Source organism: Nanorana parkeri, unplaced genomic scaffold (assembly GCF_000935625.1).
Source record: "Nanorana parkeri isolate BGI_ZX_2015 unplaced genomic scaffold, ASM93562v1 scaffold20, whole genome shotgun sequence".
Classification (NCBI taxonomy): Eukaryota; Metazoa; Chordata; class Amphibia; order Anura; family Dicroglossidae; genus Nanorana; species Nanorana parkeri.
Window position 1 is genome coordinate 3,179,142 of NW_017306288.1, and position 27,078 is coordinate 3,206,219.

The 27,078-nt window shown below is 42.0% G+C and overlaps 1 protein-coding gene across 1 annotated transcript in view; it reads right to left on the bottom strand.

Annotated features, from left to right (window-relative positions):
- Window positions 1–531: 531 nt before the first annotated feature.
- CUNH14orf37 (chromosome unknown C14orf37 homolog) overlaps window positions 532–27,078 on the bottom strand; it is a 141,928-nt gene continuing 115,381 nt past the window's right edge. Inside the window, exons 6-8 of the mRNA XM_018562167.1 lie at window positions 22,275–22,306; window positions 2,388–2,522; window positions 532–990 (exon numbers count right to left, since the gene is read on the bottom strand). Coding sequence (XP_018417669.1) covers window positions 922–990; window positions 2,388–2,522; window positions 22,275–22,306 — 236 coding nt within the window. The 3' untranslated portion in view covers window positions 532–921. The remainder of the gene's footprint in view (window positions 991–2,387; window positions 2,523–22,274; window positions 22,307–27,078) is intronic.

The window sequence follows — 27,078 nt, forward strand, 5'->3', positions numbered from 1 at the left end:
TCTTTGATGCTTTACCTAAAATGTAGGTCTTGGACAGAATGGACAAATCAAAAGTCAAATCAAAAGTACTCCTTTCTTCACCAGCCTCCATTACTATAACAAATTTAAAAAAAGTGCATTACAAGAATCACCTATGTATTGTATTATTTTTTTAAATATGGAGAGCTTAACTAATTTGCGTTTCATCTTTGTGCAGGGGACATGCTAATGCCATGCTTCTCCGTATCATTCCAATTTTTGTATATGTTCTCCTGACATGAGGTCACACCTAAGCATTTTCTTTGCAATGCTGTGTATGATGTATGCTGGGTTTACTGGGCACAAGGAATAAACAGGTACACATTAGTAGAAGAAAGACAGTCTCATCACCTATCACACAGCTCTGAAACTGAAATATCTGTATGCTACCCATTGCATGCTCAAGGGGCTCTATAAAACCAAACTACAATGCCAGAAGAGCTCTGTTCAGTCTGTATGGAACATATGAGGGAAAAAAAGCCCCTCTAATGCATCTGCTCAGCCTTGCAGATCTATGTGTGGTAGGCTAATTAACATTTTTTAATTTACCGTTACCCAACACTGTAAACTCAGTTTCCACCGTTACCATAATTCTTTCTATTTACACCTCCTGCATTGTTCCAAGAAGATCAGCATAGTGATTGTTACAACGTAACTCAGTACAAAAAATAGCTTGCTATAAAACATATATCACAGTTGCACTAGGACTCTGCATATTAACACGTATCATTTCACTGTCGTATAAAAACAGACATGTACAAGACAGCATGCTGCCGTTCTCAATGCATGATGATCACTACAGGGTTGTTACACAGCTGGCTGATAGCAGTGAGATTGCAGGACTGGTGTTCTCATCTTGCAGAACTGTCATGAAGTCCCCCTTGCAGCTCCAAGCCGTCCCATTTAAAATTCATCTTCTGAACTGTCTGCTAAGAGCATGACGCGGTCTTGCATGCTGTTAAATTCTCTCTGCTTAGGAAACAAAAGATGGAACAATCGTTAAAGAGCATCTGCCACTTTGTTATCGACAAAACACTGCAGTGCAGGAGGTTGGGAAGAGATAGATACTGCAGTATTTATTTTTTTTTTGAGTCGTTATTGCTGAACTTCTAACAAACAAACAATAAAGAACCAGAATTTTACTTGATATATCTTCCGGTAATCTCCTGCGCAGCAGGACTGGAATTGGAAGAAGGAGGGCCAGTAAAAGGGCGTGCAGACTGTTAGGCTCTGCGATAGTACACAATGCAGTGAGTCTAAAGCCGGCCACAGCTCGAATTGCAGATGATTTCTGATTAATCGGTCAAAATTCAAGCTCTGGGTGGCCTTGTCAGCAGCACCCAGTTTGGTAAAAGTCGACTGAAAAATTGGAGCTGGGTGCAAAATTATCAGCTGAATAGCAGCTGCATTCAGTCAGCTGCAGGCACCGTTAGGGTATGCAGCAGCTGTGGGAACAGCAGCTGCTAAATACAATAGCTGGCAATGGGGATTCCTCTATGGCAGAGTAAGGCCTACCAGCTGTGGAGCAAATACAAATCACATTAGGATTTGCAAGCCACAGATATTACTCCAAGAGGCAGATGCATGATTGGATACCACAGCTGGAGGACTGGAGTTTGCCTCCCCCGGGGAACACTTCAGTTTAGTGTGGATGGAAGAAACTAAAGGTTTCTCTTGTTCAGCCCCAGGGAGTATTAGGGGGTCGGGGGTCCCTTTGCAAGACACAGCCATTTTACAAATAATGGGCAAGGTGACTATGTCTCTTTTATAGAGTCACCAGAAAAAAAACTAGAAATTAAACCAGTATGATATTTATTTTTTTCAGTTTTGAGCGGGAAAAGTCTGAAACTTCTACCAGGTTTTTATTTCTTCCTGTGACTCCATTAGAGGAATGTACCCTCACTTTTTACTGCTGTGATACCAGAACAAGAAATAAGGGGAACAGGAGTCACATTACAGGAATTCTCAGAGAGTAATAAAAACCTCACAGAAGTTCTAACCTTTTCCACCCTTCTAAAAATAAACATACTTTTGTAGTGGCCTCACAGGCAATATTCTTCGTCACTTCTTCCACCAAGAAATGAAGAAAAATCTCAACGGGGACAAAGCCAGCAATGCAAAACGCAAGATGTTTTAACTCACCCTTACTATATCCAAAACCCGCCAAAAATGTCTGGAGCCGGGCTTTAAAAGACAACAAATCTGGAAAGAGCATTATATCTATGGTGAGGTGACATCTTTGCTCTGGCCTCTCCTGAGGTAGCTGAACATTTAACTAGAAGTTTGTAGTAAAAGGTCTTGCTGTGTCAAGGTTAGGAAGAGACTGGACTGAACTTAATAATGAATAAAAAGCACAAGCTGCCTCTTACCTTTTTTTTATGCCGTTTGAAGCCATTTCTCCTGCGGCGATTCATAATCTTTATGCTGTACAGAGCTCCGAGAATAAGAAGTGCTCCAGCTATGCCAACTCCCACCGGCACCAGCATCCCAGACATGTACCCGGCCTGCATGGCAAACAGAAGGTATAAATATTCAGGATTCCTTTTCTGTCTGTAAAGCGCTAAGAATCATAGTAAACCCTGAGCTGAAATGCAACACAATACACAACTTCACTACAGCAGTATCTTTTCTGCGATCTGCATAGCGCTGGACACTGACGAATTACAGGTCCCAGTGTGCTTGCTTATCAGAAGCTGACTTACAGTTGCTCTGCAGCGGGTGTTGAAACCTCATCGACTCTAAAGAGAACCCTTTATCGTCCTAATCCAGATAGGCTATCAAGAATAATCATGCCCCCAAAATAAGGTTAGTTCATAATATGGTGTGCTGTACTAGGGAGTGCAGATAAGCATTCATAATCAACTGCGTATCATGCTCTATGGTTAAGCCCAGAAGGTGAAAGCATGAGAGGTGTTGGAGTGGGAGAGATACTATGGTGGGGTATACCTTGTATTTTGATCTTTGCATGGAATTTACAACAATAAAGTTAGATTTTTATGGACCTTGGTTTTGTGCGGCTGATTGGAGAGATATTATTCCACTAGGCAAACTGATATGTTTCAACCTAGTTAAGGGGTCTTCTGAGACCCTTAAAACTTCAACCCCATTGATCCTAGAGTCTGCAGCCCTCTATCTAAACTGTTCATAGAGGGAGATAACCACAGCAGTCCTTTTTTAATATAAAGTTATTCCTGTGGTTCGATTACTTTGGCATAATGAACCCAGTAAGGAAGCAGAATATGGTACTTACTAGGTAAATTAAAAATTTCTGTCAATATCTGATAGGACCCCTTCACAAGTTCATGTCTGAGAGGAGAAGGGTGCCTTCTTTTTTAAAGTGGACCTTCACCCTAAAAACACATTAAGCCTCATGGAGCCTCCCCTACCGCCCCCCGTGCAAAATGTTAAAAAGCAGACTTTTTGGGTTTTGGTTGGTTGCTCTGAGTTACAACAAAGCACTTCTCAATGGACACATCTGTCTTTGATGCTTCACCTAAAAAGTAGGTCTTGGGCGGAATGGACAAATCGCAAGCCAAATCAAAAGTACTCCTTACAATATGTTGTGCAATATGTTATTATATGGAAACATGCAGGCTAACATTGCTGACTGCACTGTATGCTAATTGTCTGGCGATTAATATTTCAGTAAAAGGGTGCCCATTCATAAAGAAATATAAGGTAGCCCTTTATCACTTCAAATTGCACCAGTAAAAAAGTAAAAATGAGAGCTGCCCTTGATAAATTATTTTTGATGGTGCATGCTACAGGTATGTCATCCTTATCCTTCTTTTAATGCCAGTGCGTCAGACCTCAACCGGATCAAATGCCCATACAGCACTCAGTAACAAAAGATACTTGCTGACCGGCTGCTATGGGGTACCACACTTAATTTCTGTGCCTTTTAGGCTCGGCACTGTTCAGTTTGGATGGAACATACATATACATTCATACGTCATAATCATATTATGGTAATTTCTGTAATGAATTAATAATGTATTAATGACATGCGGTTATATGATTCTAGCTGAACAGAATTTAAATAAAGCAATTAAATAAAGGCCAGAGAGAGCACGACTACAAACTTAAGTCCACAACGTATCGACTTTGCTGCAGAAATGTCATAATATCAGGTGGATGCTGCCACAGTCAACTAGAGGAACTGAAGGCTCAAACCACAGTGACCGGCTGTCATAGCTTGCTATAGGAATTTGTAATTCACATACAAGGTTGGGTTTTCTATGTATTTATATATTAGGTTTTCCTATTAGAAAGCCTCTCCAAAACAAGTGACACAAAACTTTAATTCAGAAAAACTCCAGGCAGATAAAGGAACACAAATTCCTGCATGTACATATTCATTAAAAATTGTTTATTTTTTCAAAGAAACTAGTGTAAGTATTTAAATTTGACTTGGTATCAGGCTCTTGCACTCCCATGTACAGCAGAGTTTAGACTGAGAAAAGGAGAAGCAGCACAAGAGCCGTTTAGTTGTGCTGCAGTGCTCTCGTGCTAACAGGGAGCATGCAGGAGAGAGCAGAGCGACAGAGAGATAAGCTCATCAGTGAGCTGCTTCTCCTTTCACTGTGCAGTCACAACTTGGGTGAAAGGACAAAACCTAGCTGTGTAAAGGTCCCCACACACCTTGCGATAATCGTATGATAATCGCGGGAAATCCCGCGATCGTACGATTATCGTAAAGTGTGTGGAAGCCGTGCGACCTCTACTACTGTAAGGTCGCATGACTTTTAACTTACGAACATGTTCGAAAACCCGCCGAGCATCGTACGATGTTCCGCGGGTGTGTAGCATGTTCGTACAATAAAAGCCGGACGGGCGCACACTGCCCGTTCGGCATTGCGGTAATCGGAAGCCCGCCCCTCAGGGGGGCGCGGCTTGCGATCATCGCAAGTACGATCTGCTTGTCCAAGATGGGCAGATCGTACGTTTTTTTAAGTACCTTACAACCATTGCAAGACAAAAGTCTTGCGATGGTTGTAAGGTGTGTGCCCAGCATTATACAGTGTAACTGACGAAGAGAAAAATCAGGTATCCAGGTTGGGTCTGCTGTCTATCAGGGCTGTGTACATCTTAGCAGAGCAGAGAGATGAGCTCATCATTGAGCTGCTACTGCTTTTATTGTGCAGTCACAAGTTGTGTAAAAGGAAAAAAACTAGCTGTGTTATATACAGTTGTGTGAAAAAGTGTTGGCCCCCTTCCTGATTTTTCATTGTTTTAGATCAAACAAATTTAAATATTAGTCAAAGATAACACAAGTAAACACAACATGCAGTTTTTAAAGGAAGGTTTTTATTATTAGGGGAAAACAAAATCTAAACCCACATGGCCCTCTGTGAAAAAGTGTTTGCCTCTCCCCATGTTAAAACATTACTTAACTCTGGTTTATCACACCTGGGTTCACTTTCTCTAGCCACACCAAGGCCTGATTACTGCCACACCTGTTCGCAATCAAGAAAGCACTTAAATAAGACTTGACTGACAAAGTGAAGTAGACCAAAAGATCCTTAAAAGCTACACATCATGCCGAGATCCAAAGAAATCCAGGAAAAAAATTAGAAAGAAAGTAACAACCTTCTCGATCCCTTACAGTCTGCCTTTCGCCCCCTACACTCCACTGAAACCGCCCTCCTAAAACTCAATAACGACCTAATCACAGCTAAAAACAATGGCCACTACACCTTACTCTTGCTATTAGACATTTCTGCTGCTTTTGACACTGTTGATCACCTGCTCCTCCTCAAAAAAAACTCCACTCACTTGGCCTACAAGACTCTGCTCTCTCATGGTGCTCCTCCTACCTATCTAAGCGCTCCTTTAGTGTCACCTACAAATCTACATCCTCCCCCCTCTTCCTCTTTCTGTAGGGGTCCCCCAAGGCTCTGTCCTTGGACCCCTTCTTTTCTCTATCTACACCTCGTCCCTTGGTCAGTTAATAACCTCACATGGCTTCCAATACCATCTCAATGCTGATGACACTCAAATCTATCTTTCTACTCCACAACTCACCCCCTCAGTGTCCTTGCGTGTCACTATTCTACTAACTGTCATATCAATCTGGATGTCGCAACACTACTTAAAACTCAACCTTTCAAAAACTGAGCTCCTGAGGTTTCCTCTCCAACCTGTGCACCTTCCCCCAACTTTTCCCTAGCGATTGTTAACACAACTGTCCAGCCCTCCCCCCCATGCCAAGGTCCTAGGTGTCATCTTTGACTCGGACATCATCTTTATTCCTCACATCCATTCGCTTTTCAAATCCTCTTCACCTTCGTAAAACATCTCCAAAATATGCCCCCTTTCTCACCAATGAAACTGCTAAATCTCTCATCCACTCCCTTGTCTCGTCTTGACTACTGCAACTCCCTCCTCATTGGCCTTCCACTACACAGGCTATCCCCCCTTCAGTCTATCATTAATTCAGCTGCTAGACTCCTCCACCTGACCAACCACTCAGTGTCTGCAAACCCCCTCTGCCAATCCCTGCACTGGCTTCTACTAGCTCAGAGGATAAAGTTAAAAATATTAACAACCACTTACAAAGCCATCCACAACTCTGCCCCCGGCTACATCTCAAACCTTGTCTTAAAGTACCACCATAACCGTCCCCTCCGCTCTTCAAATGACCTTCTACTTTCCAGCTCCTCATCAACTCCTCCCATGCTCGCCTCCAGGACTTCACTAGAGCCTCTCCCATCCTATGGAACTCTCTACCCCAACCGGTCCGACTATCTCCCACTCTGACTGCCTTTAGGCGATCCCTTAAGACTAATTTCTTCAAGGAAGCCTATCCCACCTCAACCTGACCACTGAACTATCACTTTATCAAACAATTCATCTCCACACAGCTACCTCCTCATTTATCACTTCCCCCTCCCTTTTAGACTGTAAGCCCTCACGGGCAGGGCCCTCCTTACCGTCTTGTCTTGTATTGTAATGTCTCCCTTATATTGTAAAGCACTGAGCAAACTGTTGGCGCTATATACATTCTGAATAATATTAATACTAATTGAGATCTATCAGTCTGGAAAAGGTTATAAACCCATTTCTAAAACTTTGGGACTCCAGCGAACCACAGTGAGAGCCATTATCCACAAATGGCGAAAACATGGAACAGTGGTGAGCCTTCCCAGGAGTGGGCGGCCAACCAAAATTATCCCAAGAGCGCAGCAACGACTCATCCAAGAGGTCACAAAAGACTCCACAACAACATCCAAAGAACTGCAGGCCTCACTTGCCTCAGTTCAGGTCAGTGTTCATGACTCCACCATAAGAAAGAGACTGGGCAAAAATGGCCTGCATGGCAGAGTTCCAAGACACAAACCGCTGATGAGCAAAAAGAACATAAAAGCTTGTCTCAGTTATGCCAGAAAACATCTTGATGATCCCCAACACTTTTGGGAAAATACTCTGTGGACTGACGAGACAAAAGTTGAACTTTTTGGAAGGTGTGCGTCCCATTACATCTGGCGTAAGAGTAATTGAAATAAGGAGCTATAATAATGTAATAATACATAGCTATACATGGCATCAGCCGGGTTCTGCTTCAAAGCACTCCATCTAGCAGATTACCTATGTGGCAAGCAGGTCTGAGTGGGTGTGTTTATGGGCAGCAGGGGATGTTTTTCAGTGACCAGGATTTGTCCTGCCTTAACCTGATACAACAGACAAATCTGTTTAATATTTATCAGTTTTTCTAGGCTCCCTTTAGCTGCCCCCATCAGGACACATGGGCATGGTCAAGGGATGACCTACATACAGAGGCAGCCAGTGTCTCTGACTAAAGACAGATTCTGCACTGTGAACAGTGACCACACATGTGGCTGCCATTGCTGTGTTTGGCTGTTGGCTGGTACCTAGGACTGCATTAGGATTTAGGACCACTTCAACAGCCCATGCATACAAAGCAGTGCCTGTCAAGAAATGCATTTTTATGTGTTAGGTTAAATTGAATTAGCCATTCCATTCATTTTAAATGGGCTGTCAATGCACAGGAAAAAATAGTAATACTCTATTTTTTAAGATGCAGAACACTATGATGCACAGAGCAACCGCATCTCTGTATTGGGATGCAATTAACAATAAGGGCTTCATTTATAAAAGTTCACAGCACTTGCGTCTAGGGTTGCCACCTGTCTGGGATTCACCCATACAGTCTGGTTTTGGAGTCTGAGAGTGTGCACAGCCCACCTGAGAGCGTGCATAGCCCCCCTGAGAGCGTGCATAGCCCCCCTGAGAGCGTGCACAGCCCACCTGAGAGCGTGCACAGCCCCCCTGAGAGCGTGCACAGCCCACCTGAGAGCCAGCATAGCCCATCTGAGAGTCCGCACAGCCCACCCGAGAGCCTGCAGAGTCTACCTGAGAACCCGCGGAGTGCACCTGAGAACCCTCACAGCCCTGGTGAGAGCCTGCACAGGCCACCTGAGACATCAGGGAGCCACCCCTGAACAAGACAGGGTAGGTAGCTTCATATTATTTTGTATTGCTGTGTATTGTATTGCTGGTATTTGTAGTCCTCTATAGCCGGTCTCCTTACTCCCTCCCCTGGCTGCCTCTCTTCGCTCTCTCCTCTATATTCTCCCCCCAATAAATGCAGCGCGTGTCACTAGAGTGTTTGGGTTTCCCTTGAAGAAAAGGTGGCAACCCTACTACATCCCCTAAGATGGCGCTGATGGGTATAGGAATTTGCCATATTCATCAGCGCCATCTAGGAGCACTAGTGCCGAAAATGGCACCCAATCAGCTATATGCCGGACAGAACTTTTACAAACGATCCCCTAAGAGGCAATGCACCGCAATTCACATACAAAAAAGTGTGTCGCTGGTTGTTAATGTGCGGCACACAGAGGCAGCTCTTTAATTAGGCAAATTAGGCGATCGCCTTAGGCCTCACGCTCCCAAGGGCCTCGCGACCGCCTAATTTGCCCTGCCGTCACATTACCTCAGAGCCAGGTAACGTCGTGAGCTCTTAGCCCTGTCGCTGTCAAATGGAGGCTCTCCGTTTGACAGCGACAGGGCTGAGAGCTTATCTGTTTCCTCGGTCCATCCATTCGCCAGTGGTCTTCTGGAGCTCCGCCCACCAGCCACTCGGAAGCCATCTCACCCCTCCCATCCACCGTGCGAGGATCCCAATCTGGCTGGGAGGGCGGAGTTGAATCTGGCTGGGAGGAGGCGGAGTTGAATCTGGCTGGGAGGGCGGAGTTAAATCTGGCTGGGAGGGTGGATCGTCCTGCACGCTCCCGCCCGTGAGACGCTCCCACCCGTGAGACACTCCTTGCACAGTCCTGGTGAGAGGCAGCCTTCACAGGCTACAGCAATGGTGAGAGCCCTGTGACCCTAGAGACTCCTGTGGAGACCCAAGGTAGCCCCGGTTTAACAAGGGCTCTGTGGGGTCTCACCAGCTGTCTGTGGGGTCTAACAAGGCTGGTTAGACCCCCACAGAGCCCTGGTGAGACCCTACAGAGCCTTGTTTTAACCAGGGCTCTGTGGGGGTCTCACCAGGGCTCCGAGGGATCTCACCAGCCTGGTTAAACCCCACAGAACCCTGGTGAGACTCCACACAGCCCTGGTGAGCCCCCACAGAGCCCTGGTGAGACCCTACAGAGCCTTGTTTTAACCAGGGCTCTGTGGGGGTCTCACCAGGGCTCCGAGGGATCTCACCAGCCTGGTTAAACCCCACAGAACCCTGGTGAGACTCCACACAGCCCTGGTGAGCCCCCACAGAGCCCTGGTGAGACCCTACAGAGCCTTGTTTTAACCAGGGCTCTGTGGGGGTCTCACCAGGGCTCCGAGGGATCTCACCAGCCTGGTTAAACCCCACAGAACCCTGGTGAGACTCCACACAGCCCTGGTGAGCCCCCACAGAGCCCTGGTGAGACCCTACAGAGCCTTGTTTTAACCAGGGCTCTGTGGGGGTCTCACCAGGGCTCCGAGGGATCTCACCAGCCTGGTTAAACCCCACAGAACCCTGGTGAGACTCCACACAGCCCTGGTGAGCCCCCACAGAGCCCTGGTGAGACCCTACAGAGCCTTGTTTTAACCAGGGCTCTGTGGGGGTCTCACCAGGGCTCCGAGGGATCTCACCAGCCTGGTTAAACCCCACAGAACCCTGGTGAGACTCCACACAGCCCTGGTGAGCCCCCACAGAGCCCTGGTGAGACCCTACAGAGCCTTGTTTTAACCAGGGCTCTGTGGGGGTCTCACCAGGGCTCCGAGGGATCTCACCAGCCTGGTTAAACCCCACAGAACCCTGGTGAGACTCCACACAGCCCTGGTGAGCCCCCACAGAGCCCTGGTGAGACCCTACAGAGCCTTGTTTTAACCAGGGCTCTGTGGGGGTCTCACCAGGGCTCCGAGGGATCTCACCAGCCTGGTTAAACCCCACAGAACCCTGGTGAGACTCCACACAGCCCTGGTGAGCCCCCACAGAGCCCTGGTGAGACCCTACAGAGCCTTGTTTTAACCAGGGCTCTGTGGGGGTCTCACCAGGGCTCCGAGGGATCTCACCAGCCTGGTTAAACCCCACAGAACCCTGGTGAGACTCCACACAGCCCTGGTGAGCCCCCACAGGCCTGAGCGGGGCCTCATGTTTAGGTTTCGCCTAAGGCCTCGCAAACTCTAGAGCCGCCTCTGGCGGCACATTATAGCTTATATATGTTCCATTCACAATCAGTGATGTCATTGTTAAAAAAATGCAAAATTAACTTTAATGACACACTCCGTTCTAATTATCGATATGCTGATCTTGTGCACTAAGCATAAAGACTATTAAAAAGGAAGCCTTTCAAATCTACTAAAAAAATATGTCTTGAAAGCACTATTATGCCAGTGTTTTATGGAAGAGTTCAATCTTGCCATTAGGACAAAGAATATTAAAAGTGATGGAGCTTAAAGGTCACCTTTGCTTTAAGTATCTGTTATGTCTTATAAAAATATATTAATTCTGGTAAATATACTGAAATGCATATTTCTGCCTTAGTGTTTCAGCAGCTGTCGTCGCAGCTACTCTGTGATCAAACAATGATCAAACCATATCCTAAATGGTCATGATTACACAGACCAGTGACTGTGAGTGTGCATAATTCTAAATTAGAATGTTCATTTTATGGGCTATAGGAAGATTTCCCCCCCCCCCCACAAATTTAAACATTTACTTATTGCTCTGTCAGTCTTCTCCTAAGTATGCTAATCATGCATTATGAACTGGCACTTGTATGAAAGCAGCTCATCACTTGTTTCAGACAAAACTGTTACTGCATGAAAGTGAACCTGTCATGTCCACCAAAAAATCTAAACTAATATCACTGATTTAATGCAGACACCCTGTGTTTCCTTTGACCCTTATACCTGGCTGTAAACATGGCCTTTAAGTTGAGACTAGAGTGGGACAATGGGCAAAATAATAAAATGACATATATGACACAGTCTGTCACTATCATTAACACAGCAGTTTTTGTATTTCTGAGTACCCCCAGAACATAGTTTTATTACCTGCCTATCGAACGCCAATATGCTTTATGATCTCTTAATTCTTAATGAGACTGTGATAGCAATTAGCCAGCCGCACAGCAGTAAAAATGGGGCAGCATCAGCAAACCACAGGCCAGATTCTATCCAATGGTCAAAGCGGGCCTGTTACCTTTTATTTTTTTTTAAACCTGTTATATGTTACGATTTCTCTGGGAGTGTTCATCAGATCTACGTTATTTAATTTGTATTGTACTGTTTTCATTTGTTCTTTGACAAAAGGATTAAAGTTTTGTAATAATGTACAATTGAACAATTATGAACAATTTAGATTTGCCCCTATGTTCCTTATATTGCTTCCTCATTTATTAAACACTGTAAAGAGCAATTTAGTTTAACATTAGAAGTAACCTATGGCTCCTCCTTTTACCGCATGGTATAATATGGTAGACCAAACGATGCTTATGGAGGAACTAATGCAGCATCAATTTTGGATTTCAAAATTTGGGAAATGTTTATATTTTTATGTTTTGCTTCCTTTTTGGTAATATATAACTTCTTAATACAAATATAATAAATAAGAATTTCTGATCTACATATTCTAAAAACCCATGGATCAACTTAACAGCCAGGCAACTATTATTTTAAAATGAGGGCTCAACAATGGCTGCCTACATTTACCCTTTGTACAGGTTTCCTTTAACAACAGGACTTTTCTATTTCATGCTGATATTTACACCAATGACTTTGTAGGCAGGGTGTGTAGTCAGGAAGTTGACAAGGCAGGAACTTTCAAACTACTGGTAGTCTCCCAATCTCACAGGGCAGCACAGAGGCCTAGTTGTTAGCACTTCTGCCTTGCAGTACTGAGGGTCCCCAATTTAAATTCCAGTCACCCACAGCACTATCTGCATGGAGTTTGCATGTTCTCCCTGTGGTTGTGTGTGTCGTCCCCCCCCCCACACACACACACACACACACCAAAGACATGCTGAAAGGTTAATTGGCTCCTGTCTAGATTGGCCTGGTATGTGTGTACAATAGGGACCTTAGATTGTAAGCTCCTTAAGGGCAGGGACTGATGTGAATGTACAGTATGTAAAGTGCTGCGTAAATTGTCGGCAGTATACAAATTCCTGTAGTAAATCACACTGAACACTCGGTTTCAAGGTAAGCAAAGCTCAATCAATGAAAAAACATAAACCTTTAATTGGTAAGCCTACTCTTATATCAAGAATTAATATTCAGAGTCTAGCATGAGCCCAACCTTGAAAGGACTACATACTAGGTTCAAAGAAGATGTTCAACTTCACCAACTGAGAACTACTAGACGGCACGTGAGTCAGAGAATCTTCCTTTCTGAGAGATTGTCTTTAATGGAAAACTGCCAGGAGCATCTCAGAATGAGGTGTGAAAGAGTTAAAGGTTGCTGCGGCGGCTCTCCAGGGTACAAAATCTGTTAACCTTGAAGAGTGTGATGTCATTTTTGACACTGATAGGATTCTTGCAGGCAACACATGCTTCTATCTCCTTGCAGAGCCCTTGCTCTTTTGCTCAGGGGATCTGGAGTGATACAAAAATATTCAGACTGTTCTTCTCCAGACGTAGTAAAATCTCCTCCCCAAGGGCTCCGGACACACAATGCAGCTGCCACACTGAACCGGTTCACTGAGAACAGCTCAGGAGATGAAATGGTGATCTATGCGTGGCAGAGGACAATCTCTCCTGGCATGCAGCATTCATTGTAAATGTGACGGGTCAACAAATGTTAAAATAAAGCAAATGACCATAATAAAGGGAGTGTGTAGTGGATTTGTATGTAGGTCCTTTTTAATATAAAATTAAAATATAATGTTATAATAAAAAGGACCTACACTTTACCTACACTTTACCTATTTAGTATTTTTATTTCAAGCCAGCAGACAGAGCTATAGGGTGCTTTTTATATGTTTTCCAAGCTATGCTAAACTGCTTTGCTAAAAAAAAGCCTGTTGACCTTAGTACTCAACAGATCAAGCTCTGATTTATGCACAAAATTAATTGAGCCAGAGGAATGACTCTCTTCAGAGGGAAAGGACTCTCTTCAGAGGGAAAGGGTTTCAATCAGAGAGAGCGTGTCTGAAGGCAAACTGCTTTGCAAATCCTATGCCATGGGGGTAGACCATATTGAAGTAATATTAAAATCAAAAGGTTTTTAAGCTTTTTCAAATGCTGATTAAATTGCTTACAATGGATTCTGCTTCTTGATATTTAAAAGTTTTAGCTTCCTGCAGGATTAACTGAAGCCCTGAGCACTAGCCCTGATATCCTGTTTTAGGTGGCTCCTTTCCATCGAGTCCTATGGAGCCACCCTAGTGTGTCTAAGTAAGCTACTGTATGTGTGTCTCCACAAACACACAGGCATAGCATGGCAAGTCAGCTACAGGCTCCCTTCCTTCCTCCCACCCTTCTTCAAGCTAGTGGATGGACAGCTGCTCCAGACTGTCCTGTCCCTTATGATCTTGTATTGGACAGGATGTTCAGCTGATAAGTGGAGCTGAGAAAGTTAGAGCCAGTTTGGAAACATGATGATTGTAAATATTTATAGTAATAATTTGCTTGATCTGGATTCCTTATTGAAAAAAAAGTTAGAGTTTAGTACAAATTTAAATGTGTATTTGTAAAAAAAACACATATATGTATAAATTGGAAAAACATCAGTTTAAAAATGTAAAAAAATTAGGTTTATTTTAAACTGTTAAGTTTCCCTTCAACGGTGTTATTATGAATGTCATGAGAGCACACAATCCAATTGAGACTAATGCCAGGTAGGTGTAGGCATGACAGGGTAGAGGAAACATTAGCTTAAAAAGGTGAATACATTGAGACATTACTTCTTATTTTAAGTCCAGTGGTATAGAGCTTTGGAATCTTTGCTCCACTGCTGTCTCACAAGCTTTGCTGGGGATCGAAAAGTGGTGATAATAAGTTGATGTCATTTGGTGCTCAGTCCAGTGGTGGCTACTGGGCACCAGAATACACACCAGGAGCAACTGAATAGATCCTATTGCAGATTACAGGGCCTTGGCTAATAATGTTCATAATTAAAAACATGTCCCTCTGCAGGGATCCAAGGACCATACAGTCATGCACCCCCACTCCCTTTCTCATCCAACTACCCCTTGCTGACATCCTTTTAAACCTGATAGACATTCTTACATTTCTCGGAAAAATGTTTTTTTTTGGTTGAAGCGGAGCTTCTACACCCACTTAGCAAACACCTACATCAGGCTTTTGAATCTCTGCAGAATAAGGCTCTGTATACCTGGACAATCTGTCACCTAAACCCTTTCAGGTACTTCCTTCTATGTGAAAACCACATTCACCAGTCAGGCTACTTTATTTGCATTTTCCTGCATTACCAAAGGACTGTGTAGTTTAAAAATGACACTTCTTCGGTACATATGGAATTATTTTAATGAAGGGGCTAGTGCCTATGATTTCCATTACAGTAAGCAATTAAAATTATTACCCTCAGTTACATTTGCTATGCTGACCAATGGAAGTATCAATCTTTGATCTACAGGAAGTAAAATCATGAGAAGGTACATTTAATAGAACTTTTATATTTAAATAAAAAGAAGCTCTAAAAGAGACCAGGAGGATCTACACATCACATGTGACTAAACTGGTAACCCTTACCAGTACATTGGTTAGAAGCATACTTCACCATGGGCATTACCTCCCACTTAGTCAAGGCATAGTCATTTGCCTGGAGCTCAAGGACCTTTTTTTTTTTAGACATAAAAGATACAGCTTTTTATTAACATTATTATTATTATTATTATCATTATTATTGTGCCATGTTTAGAATATATTCATACTTCAGACCTGTAAAGTTACTAACTGGACCACTTTAATGCAAATTTCTCTTCAGTCTATTACCAGTTATAGAGAGCTATAGTAACTGAAAGACCTATCCTCATTTTATGCATACAAAATCAATGAGAGATTCAATTCATTTCATGGATGGAGTGCTCTAATGGTTTTTATGTAACAGTCTGTAAAACCAAGTGTTTATCTACTAATTAGTTACAGTTACAAATGTATCTCTCGAGGTCCCAAAGACTTAACGAAGCTGAATATTTTACAACGATTTCAGTCTTAAATAATTAAAACAGATTTAGTCCTAACTGAACAACATTTGACAGTTGATGTATTTTTAAAAATAAAACACTTTCTCTTTTTCTCAACTTAGCCTGTGTCACAGCGTGACAGCACAAGAGTACAATTGGAAGAAAGGTACAGAGCGTTGTCACCTTATAACAGGACATATGTGAACAAGGTCCTTTACGGCAGGATCACCAGTTATTATAAAGCTACAGATTTATATATATTAAACATGCCTTGAAATTACAATATGGTAAAGCTTACATGAGATTTGGGTTTACATATATTTTAAGCAGGGGAGATTTCAAATAGCAAATTGCAGATATGGACTGGAATGGGCTACTGTACATGACAAAAGGGCAGATTAATGAAACGACTGGGGGCTAGATCAATACTTGGGAGCAATTCCAGTTTGAAATTGGAAAGCTGGGTAATAGAGAAGATAGATTGGAATATATTACCAAGAAAGGGTACAATCAGTGAAAACCAAAGAAGCGTACAAAGTGGTCAACTCTGCTGAACCTGGTTTGCTGATGAACTATAGTCTGTAGGTGACCTAATGAGTTTTATATAGGACTTCACTTTACTGCTGATTGCCTGAATTATAAACTAGATGGGAAACAAACCAAGACAGAATGACCTGAGACATGACTTGATAAGGTCGCAAATTAGCTATTAGAGCTATTGTGCTGTAGCATAGAGGTGATGGAGGTAATGCACCATAAATATAAGAGCATGATATGCAAAATGGCATTGTACATAATGAACAACCTTGGCAGCTCTATAAGGATGACTATGTTAATCATGTCACTATGTTAATCATTAATGACATTGTAAGAAAAATTTAAATGGAGCAATTTCATATTTCAAAGCTGTGCCACATATTAAAACATTGTAACACACCTAATACCAGATGTTGTTCTAGCTACAGATGACAAATAAAAAGAATACATTTCCAAGAAAAACAGACATTAGACATACAGCAGTTCAGTAATTTGATAAATGATCAGTTAGGGGTTAATTTATAACCCGTTTACACAGTGAACAGCTATGCAAACGAGGTTTGCAGAGCATGATGAACACCAGATGGAAATTCCTTTGCTCCACGGCTCCATCTATTAGCCATAATAGTCCGTGAATCTCGTTCCCTACCTAACTTGAACAGATTAGTGTGTTCTGCCACATCTCCACACAGCTCCCTTTAGTTTAAAGTGGCTTCAAATGTCTGCAAATAAAAACTCTTAAAGTGTATGTATAGCCCAAATTTGTCATTATTTTGCATGGACTGGGGAAGGATTAGAACCCCTGTCAGCTTTTGATTACCATCGGTGTCTCTTGTAGGTAGATTCACATTCTCTTTTTGAACTTGTGACTATTGTCATTGAAATGGAAAGTGATGGGACATACGAAATGCAAGAGTTGTCACCAGAACAAGAAATTATGCCCCAAGGGGAGAATTCCCCTTACTGTATAGAGATTTCCTCTCACTTCCTGTTGTGTCTCTGGGACAAAAGGTAAAGATACATTTCCCCAACAGCACACTAACAGCAAAAACACTTCCCTACTTTACCCAGGCCCGGATTCCCCACAAGGCCACCGAGGCCCGGCCTCGGGGCGGCAGCGGTGTCCTTGTGGGGAAGTTGCCCTCTCTACATTTAGTCCTGCTTTGTACAAGCAGGACTAAATGTAGAGTGAGGCAGCCGATTTTTCGTATACAGTGGGGCAAAAAAGTATTTAGTCAGCCACCAATTGTGCAAGTTCTCCCACTTAAAAAGATGAGAGAGGCCTGTAATTGGCATCATAGGTAGACCTCAACTATAAGAGACAAAATGAGAAAACAAATCCAGACAAATCACATTGGCTGATTTGGAACAAATTTATTTGCAAATTATGGTGGAAAATAAGTATTTGGTCACCTACAAACAAGCAAGAGTTCTGGCTCTCACAGACCTGTACCTTCTTCTTTAAGAGGCTCCTCTGTCCGGCACTCATTACCTGTATCAATGGCACCTGTTTGAACTTGTAAGTCCGTCCATTCTCCTCTTCCCCCTGCAGTTACCTCTCTCCTTTGGTTCCGTCCTCCGCCACCGAGTCCCGAGTCTCTCACTGCAGTGAGCAAAATTACCCAAAATGAAAATAAAAGTTTTGGCTCTACATACACTTTAATACTTACCTCCGCCAGGCAGGAAGTTTTCACTTTGTTCCCATCAAAAGCTCTGGTCTCTGGAAGCTGCTTCACATTCAACACTTCTGTGTATGTTGTATGCCTAGCCCCCCCCCCACTATGTGCTGTGGTTCCTGCTTGCCTCTTCATCACCACTGTGTCCTGCAGTAACATAATGGTCGGCGGGTAAATTCACAGTGTGCAGAAGGGTACACAGGCATTTGGCATACCCAGAAGTGTAGGCTGATAATAATTTGACTGAAAGAGTGAAGTAAGGACTCATGGCCCACCAGAGAGGTAAGAATTAAACTGTGTTCAAAAACTGAAAGAACATAACATGTGTATAATAACTTTCCTAAACTGTCTAGAGCAAACGCATCTATAGTACTTATATTCTTTTTAAAAAAGAGTAACTTGCTGATTTTCCCAGCTAATGGCATTAAAAACAAGTTCCTGTAGCAGGATGGCTACGTTCTTGAAGTGCTTCTGAATACCCCCCCCGTTACCTGAATGCTATTGCCCTAAAAGTTCCTAGCATGGCCACCTCACTCTTTAGCCTGGATCTGGCTCAACCCACATCTAGCCCCACTGCAAAGAAGAAAAAAAGGACATTTTCCCTGGAGATATGCTGTAATGAAGAACTAAGGACTGGTAAGCTGCAATATATTACATTTTTGTCATTGGGTTTAAAAATCCTTTAATGCCTCTTACTTTTACTAGAAAAGGGCAAAGTACAGATGCACTTTCATTTCTCCATCTATTTTATACTGCACTGCTATGTGGTATTTCTTCCACCACTGTGCCCGTCACTAAGATTCTGTAAACCATTTCCCACTATAGATGGATAATACATCTGCAGAACCAACTGTCTAAAAATCATACATTTCTCCAATCAAGGCTGGACTGTAACAAGCTTCTACCACGCACTCTGTCTCAGAATAGAACATTTATATCAATGTCCACTTGAATTAGTCAGCAAGCTGGGAGCTATGCAGATTAATCTGCAGTGCACCAAACTGAGCTGTCTCTGACTGTTTAATTATAAAGCACAGGCTGTCAGTGACTGGAAGTAAATACGTTGATTTGGATTCAATTATCAAGATGTGTGTGCTCTGGATGGCTTGTTTATTGGAGCTTATTAGATTGCTCAGAAGCAAACAAGTGTCTATGCTCCATGTGAGCAGAAGATGCATCAGACACAATAATGTGACCTCAGGAGATCAATGCAGATGAAGAAATGACAGTAGCACATGGCTCAGGTGGGAGAACATCAGAAAGGGAAAATTCATTTCCGGTTTACAGGTACATTTGTCGAATAACAAAAGAAACTAAACCTTAGTATATACATACTAAAAAAGCGGATGAACCATATTTGCAGATCTGTTTTATTAAAAATGTTGTATTTCTATAAATTTAACAGGTGATAGAACATAACGACTGCTTAGTGCCTACCTCAGTTTCATTTGTTTGATCATCATAAACCTGAACCCTGAGAATTACACAAATACACTCTTATAGTGGGCCTCCCACAGTGGAAGGGTTAATTTCTTGTTAAGAGTAGGGGTACAGGTATAAGGTGTAATACCTACCTACCTTATTCCCCACTCCAAGAGGCTCTGGTGCTCTCCTCTTCTCTCCAATGCTCCAGGTTGTGGGTGGGCTCTCACTATCCTTAACATACAATGAAGGGCTTTTGGTTCTCCATTATACTTGTTGACTTTAGCATGCAGCTGCCAACTGGAGTACCTTAGAGAAGAGAAGATGCTGGAGCGAGGAATAAGGTAAGTATTAAACCTTATTCATCTACTGTATGTCTAGACTTAATGAGTATTTTGAGTTTGCAGTGAGGGAGGGGAAAGGGGTACTGCAAGGATGTTTTTGTGTAATTCTTAGTTAAAGTGTATCTAAACCCAAAAGAAAAATATGACATATTGCAGCTTAGCAATCCCTAATAAGGCTGGGTTCACACCTAGGCGTATCGAATATGGGCGTTTGTCGCCGCGTTTTGAGACGCGCATTTTTACCGCTATTCGCGGTAAAAAAACGCACGACAAACGCGCGTTTCCGAGGGCTACTTGGCTGTATCCCAATGGAAACGCGCAACAAAAACGCCCCAAAGAAGCTCCTGTACTTCTTTGGGCGTAGGGCGTTTTGTAGCGCGTTCATACGGCCGGTAATACGCCCAAGTGTGAACCATACCCATAGGAAATAATGGGATTTTTGGTGTTTGGGCGTTTTGCAGAGCGTTCGAACGTGCTACAAAACGCCCAGGTGTGAACCAGGCCTTAATGTGGTGGCTGCATTCATTTTTAGGCTTTTCTCCTTTATTTTCACCTGGTGATTAGGGTTGCCACCTGTCCGGGACGCACCCAGACAGTCCGGGTTTTGAATGCTGTGTCCGGATTTCATGGCAGCTGAGACCTGGACACATGATGTCAGGCAGACAGGGGCAACCAAAATTAAGATAGGGGCTACTGCCCCCCCACTGAAAATAGTCTTGTGAATGGGTTGTGTTATTTACATATGAATAAGCAGTGACTCATTATCTCCCAAAAAATTGCTAGAGTGTTTGGGTTTCGCTGAAAGAAAAGGTGGCAGCCTTACTGGTGATCCGGCCAGTAAGTCTGTTAATTTCCAACTTACTTTAACAGACCAAGCTGTGCAGCAAAAGTGGGAGACGTAGGGTTGGGACAAAATGTAACATTGACAGGGGTGCTTACAATGGTCAGATTTTATTTATGTAAAAATGTTATCCCTGAAGGAAACAAAAGGAAAACAGTTACTGTAACTGCTTAAAAAGTGTTAGCTGGAGTTCGACTTTAATTTGTTAGTCAAGTCCATCTAAATATAAGGGTAGCTCAGTTGCTCCTCCATAGAGTGCAGCCATCCTAAGACAGGAAGTGTGTTACTGGCTGGATCACCAGTGAAAATGAAAAAAAAAACTTGCAGAAAACTATTCAGCCACCACATCTAAGGATTGGTAAACTGCATTATTCTACATTTTTGAATTTGGTTTTAGATACACCTTAAAGGAGAACTATCGGGTAAGTGTTTTTCCCCATAGTTCTTCTAAGGGTCACGGGAGGACATAAAGTAGCGTCCTCCCCTGACCCAAAGCTCAGTATATCGCGAGCTACATTACTGCCGAGATCCGTTCAGCTGCGTGATTGACTGCTGGCACTGCCTATCTAGAGGCAGAACCAGCTGTACCCGCCTCCTCCCCGTTCTGCCAGTCAGCGTTGGAGGATCGGAGCGGGGAGGGGGGGAATCCCTGCAGGGAGCCGTGACTGACAGTCACAGCTCTTCACAGGGAGATGATCGAGAAGTTAGCGAGCGACTTCCCAATCTATTGAGCCGACGTGTGACAGTTTAATTGTCACATGTCGGCTCGAACTATGAGGATGAGCGATTTTCACTCACCTCATAGTTCTCCTTTAAAGACAATCTCACCTCAGAGCAGTTGCAGACAGGAGAAGGCATTCCCTTGGATTCCTTTCACCCAGCCATTAGACTGCAACATTGTAACTTCCTATCAAGTCACAAAGATGAGAGGCTACAGCAGGTGCTGATCTGTGTAAAGGTGCCCATACACCTTGCGATTAACATACGAAAAATTAACGCAATCGCGTTTTGTACGATAATCGGCCAGATGATGGGAAGTGCACGATCGCAGTTACTGTACAACTGGACGAATTTGGTTGAATGGGCAGACTAGGAAACTTTTGTCAAAACGGACAAAAATCGATGGCTTAGTAGCTCTTTTGTACAACAAAAATATGAACACTGCATATGCGCAAACAAAAATCTGTTCTGTCCATTAACTAAATTCGGCCAGTTAGTATTGCTGACGAACGATTATCGAAGTCTCCATTGGCCTGTGCATGATGGACTATTTGTGCTGAAATTAAACAAGGGTGTGATGACAGGACAAATAAAATTGAACGATAATTGTAAGGTGTATTTGTGAACAATGACGACTATTGCACAGGCACCTGGAATTGCATGACTGAGCCATCTCAAAGTCAGCATGTCCGTCCAGGAAGTACTGTAGGTGCTGCTGGATAATACCTAAACAAAGAGTATGCCCTCCTTCTGGAGAGGAAAGCAGATGATCGCACTGTTAATGGGGAAGCTGGGGTGTCTTTGAGAGGTAATAAATACCTGGTAAAGTTGAAGCAAGGGTGAAAACTTTATTGGGGCATTAGCTAGATACCAATAAGGTAATAAGATCCTCAATTCAAAAATTGTCTTGTATCCTTTTCAGTGAATGCAAGGCGAACAGCCATCTTTTCTTAGGCTTTAGGTGATATAAAAGATTGTGGGAGTAGCAAATGATAGTCACATGATTAGGTAATGGATACATAATTCCTATTGATTCATGTAAATTGTTAATTTAAAAAATCTGTCCTTAATATGAATTTCTTCACCCCACTGAAAATAAGACAACAAAGAAAAGTCTTACCTTGTCTTTTAGTTTTTCCATCCAACTTCTTACTAAAAAGAACAAAACAGTAACAGTTACAACCAAGCAAAAATAAATGGGCAAACCTGGCATGATCTGTATTCTAGGCAAGCAGCTCAATACACAGTTGCAATATATATTTGGGAAGTGTTTTGCCTGACAGAAAATGTGTCATTCTGTTAAGCCAGTCCTCAACATCTATTGCAGCAGTAGTGGTAAATTGAAACATTTCACCGTCACACACTCAGGGAATCGAACATCAAAATCCCATTGATATATTTAATAAAGTGCAAAATGTCTCATAGCTTCATAAGGTGCTAACGTTTCGGATCCACGCAGGGATCCTTCTTCCTACAGGTTCATTTACAAAAAGACTGTTACTTTGCACATTTAGGGCAAAGTAAAAATTGATCTTGAAAGGACAACCACCACCCAACTGAAACTTCCCTGCCGCTCCATTCCTCCATGACAGGAGTTAAACCTTGTGTAAGTTCCATGTTACATTTGGTGTGTTGGTGTATACATCGGGTTAATGACTATTACTATTGGTGATTGGGCCTGAGCACTTCATTGTGTATGGACAGGGAGGAGGCAACATGTTTCTACATGTCTAAAAGGATGTTTGGGTATAGGAAAGTATTTTTACTGAGGTCTCCAATGAAGCGAGGAGCATAGTGAAGGTGACTGACAGCAAGAGAGTGTGTTGTTTTTTTCAAGAAAACCAGGCAAAGTGACAAGGTTTATAAGCCTAAACATCCAGTGTCCCCATTCATATAGTTTCCAAACACCAGAAAAATAAAATGTCAAACCATGTAGCTACTTGGATTTCTAATATGCTATTTTAAGAGTATTTTAAGGTAAAACAGATTATGTCTATAATCTGAGTTATAATCTGAGATGAGTTCCTAAAGACTCATCTCTTCAGGGAAGCCTATCCCACCTCGACCTAACCACTGAACCTTCACATTCTCAAATAATTCATCCCCAAACAGATCCCTCCTTATGTATCATTTCCCCCTCCTCTTTCAGATTGTATGCCCTCAGGGGCAGGGCCCTCTTTACCATCTTGTATTGTATTGTAACTGTAATGTCTTCCTTATATTGTAAAGCGCTGCGCAAACTGTTAGCGCTTTATAAATCCTGTATAATAATAATAATAATGTCTATGCTAATAATATGTAAAGTGAAAATGCTTATTTCCGACAGATCATGTTTCAGTGGCAATGTCATAAATGGCTTCTGGGCTCCTTTGTTTTCCAGTGGGAAAAGCTCTATCTCTTTACTGAATGCAAAAACATGATTATTTTAAAAGGCTCTCATTGTAATACAAAGACAGTCCTCAACAGCCACAAGGCATAGTGACTTTCCTTTTTTGAAGAAGATATTACAGTTATGTAATATTTAATATTGCAGCAATGTTCTTTTTGTTAATAATACCCTTACGTTGACAAAAACCTTAAATATGATGGTGACACAGTTCTCAGCAAGGAATAATTTTCCTATTTTGTAAACAGAAAAAATGACCATACAGAACAGCAGCCATGGTCTTCCTTTTGTAAAAAAAATAATAATAATGATAATAATAATTTTCAGAATTCCATGCTTCCTTGGTGCTCTGAACAGACTGAAGCTGCCTTCACTTCTATGCATTCCACTTTACAACCTGTTACCGCAACGCAAGTCAACACACAACACTTACAGAGCCATTCATTTATATTGGCATTTAGAAGCACAACTACAGTAGTCTACAACACATCCACAATACAGGGCACCGCAACACACATGCCACATAGTGTGCTGCCTTAAAAAAAAAAAGGGCACAGGTTTGTTTTTTCCGTCATTGTGCATTGGCAACTCTTTCAAAACAAATCAGCTGTCTAACGTCTGAAGGGGCTGTACATAAAACTATGCAAAATCTGCATCTAACATCTAGAATACAGAAGGTTAAAAGCAGGGCTCCACAAACTTTTTAAACAAAGGGCCAGATCACTGTCCATCTTAGTGCTCAGACTGTAGCCAAAAAGAGTAAAAAAAATGCCCCTGAGTCGGAGGTCAAAAGTAGTAAAGAACCCCCTTATGTCTGTGGTTAGCACCATGCAGGTCCTACCCAGATGAACCTTGTTAATTCCAAGAGCTAATGTACAAGTAGCTCATAGGAGTCTATGCAGCTAAGTAGAGCAGGGACAATTTTGCTGAGAGAGAACCAAGTGGAGTGGTATGGAACTGTCATCTAGAAGCCTGGAGAGTCTAATCTAAAGTCTGCTTTTTTAATTTACCTTAGATGTTGGGGAAGACAAGGAGGCCTTTACTAAAATATAATATAATCTCTACTTTAAGCTTTTAAAATAATAAAATACAAACAATTAACAAAGGGTAAATATCCCTAGGGGGGTAATAGATAACAATAAACACATGACAGGGTTACTTAACATTCCCATTCCCAAGCTAAAATAATAAAATGCTTTTAGCTTTAGATACAGTTGAAGAAATGTCAAAATATTATATTTCAGATAAAGGTATGTTTTATTTCCACTTCTTTCCCTAAACACTCTTGGTTCAAATCACTTGGGTAAGGTTGACCATAATAGTTCAATTCACCCTAAATTCATATTTAATTTCTGATGCAGGGAAAATATATTACACACTGAGGAGTGCAGAAGTAAGGCTGAGACGCTTCCTTCAGCAACAGCAAAAAAGGCCTCTCCAAGGCAGAGTGGGCAGAGCTGGTAACTTTGTTGGTGAGACCATACCCCTGAATTCCAAGAAGATTGCTCATCACCATCCAACTGAAGTACCAGTTTGGTTAGAGCAGGCTTTAAAAAACTGACAGTACTCCAACGCTTTGCAAGATTTACCCCAGTTGAGTTCAGCGATGAGTAATAAACATAATCACAAGATGATGGTTCCTATGGAAACTAAGGAGAGATGTGTCATAAATGTCAGTGTACTGACCGCAGGAGTTGAGCAGCACTTTAAACATTACAAGAAATAGAACAGAACTAGACATCAAAGAAAATAGAGAATATTTATTGTTTTAAGTATCAAGGAAGACCAACTTTTATAAATGATGTTCATTGGGGTTTATGTTATGGTGTGGTTCCATAACATCCAGCTACAGCCTGTGATTATTTAAGAATTTAGGAGTGCTGGATTGGACTCTCCAATCCAGCAGCCAGGAACATGTGTGGAAATTGATGACAATGGCAAAGCCTCAGAAATGTTAGGCTCCAGACATAATGTTTGGTGCATTTGCTACTTGGCTCTACAAATTTGTCTAGCTTGTTTATACCTAATGCTATAATCAATAATAGTTTTCTGGTAACTTATTGCACACTCTCCAATCATCTACAGTCAATATTTGGACTGTAGTCTCGGCTGTACTGCGCAAGGAAAAAAAGTACCGTATATATTCGAGTATAAGCCAAGTTTTTCAGCCCATTTTTTTTGCTGAAAGGTAAACAATTCTGTAACTATAAATTAATAAACCTAACAGTTAAAATCTCATATATTATTTAATATGTTTATGTAATTTTAAAAGACATGTTCAACCTTTTCAAATCTACTGCTTTCAATAAAACATTACCAGGCAATCTTGTCTTGGTATGTTTCTTAAAAAGTTTTAATAGGGGGTAAAATAAAATAAAAATGAATCTGTATTGATAACTGGAAACTCAAATCATGCATCAAGCTTCGTTCAAAGAAATTAAAGTATGAGTTCAACCAAAACTGATTTTTTTTTTTTAAATTTAACACATTGGGGTTGATTTACTAAAGGCAAATATGCTGTTCAATTGGCGAGGGAATTCGCACTTTCAAAGTAAATTTCACCCAGTGTAGTGAATGAGGTGAAGCTCTGCTGACTTCCATCAAACCATACAAGCAAAAATACTGTTTTTTTTTGTTGTTGTTTCCTTGCACATGATTGAGTCCTCTTACCAAAGTGACATTTTACCCATTCACTAAGCTAAGGAAAAACTTGCCTTGCAAAAGACTGTAACAGAACACTGCTTGATATCAACGTTTGACAGTAAAAGTGCTTTCTAGCACAATTATGATCCTAAAACACAAACCAAAAATATCCTTTTAAATAGATTGTGAAAAAGGCTTCAGAACTGCTTTTTGTCTTTTATTCCAGGATTATCTCCCCAGATAATCCTCAATACAGTAACAAAATCATTCACAGAAAGGAACAGATAGGGGAAATAAACTGGTTTCAGGATTCTCGGATGGAAAAAGCATTGGCAGTATCAGCAGTGAGAAAAAGGAAGCCATTTTCAGCAATACTGGCAAAGTGGAACAGAGGCCTCTCTAAATTCCTGAAGAACCTGAGAAAGGTGAAGGTCTCATTAAGCAAGACAAAGAGCCACGTATAGAGGTTGGAAATGAGCAATCAGAAAAGGACTTTCATGGATCCCGTTTTAATAATGTAATATCTGACTGCTTTTTGTTTGTTACTGCACGTTATTATTGCTTTTTACAGATGCTTCAGCTTAAAAGTGAACCAGTGCTTAACCCACATAAAACAAAGATACAAGTTCACTTTAATATAACCCTCTTCTGCAGATTGACCCAGCACTGTCACAAAGAGTCATATGCCCCTCCATACTTAGAAGATATATATTTCTTTTAGCTCCCACTATGGAATGGAGCAGCAGCGGAGGGGGAAAGGGTAAGTACAGTATGTGCTGCGGGCATATGGGGTTAAGTCAAGCCTGTTACTTTGCTGTGCATGGGCAAAAAGCAGGTTTACTCAAAGATACGAGTTTACAACGTTTTTTTTGGGGGGGGGGGGGGGGTGACGCCG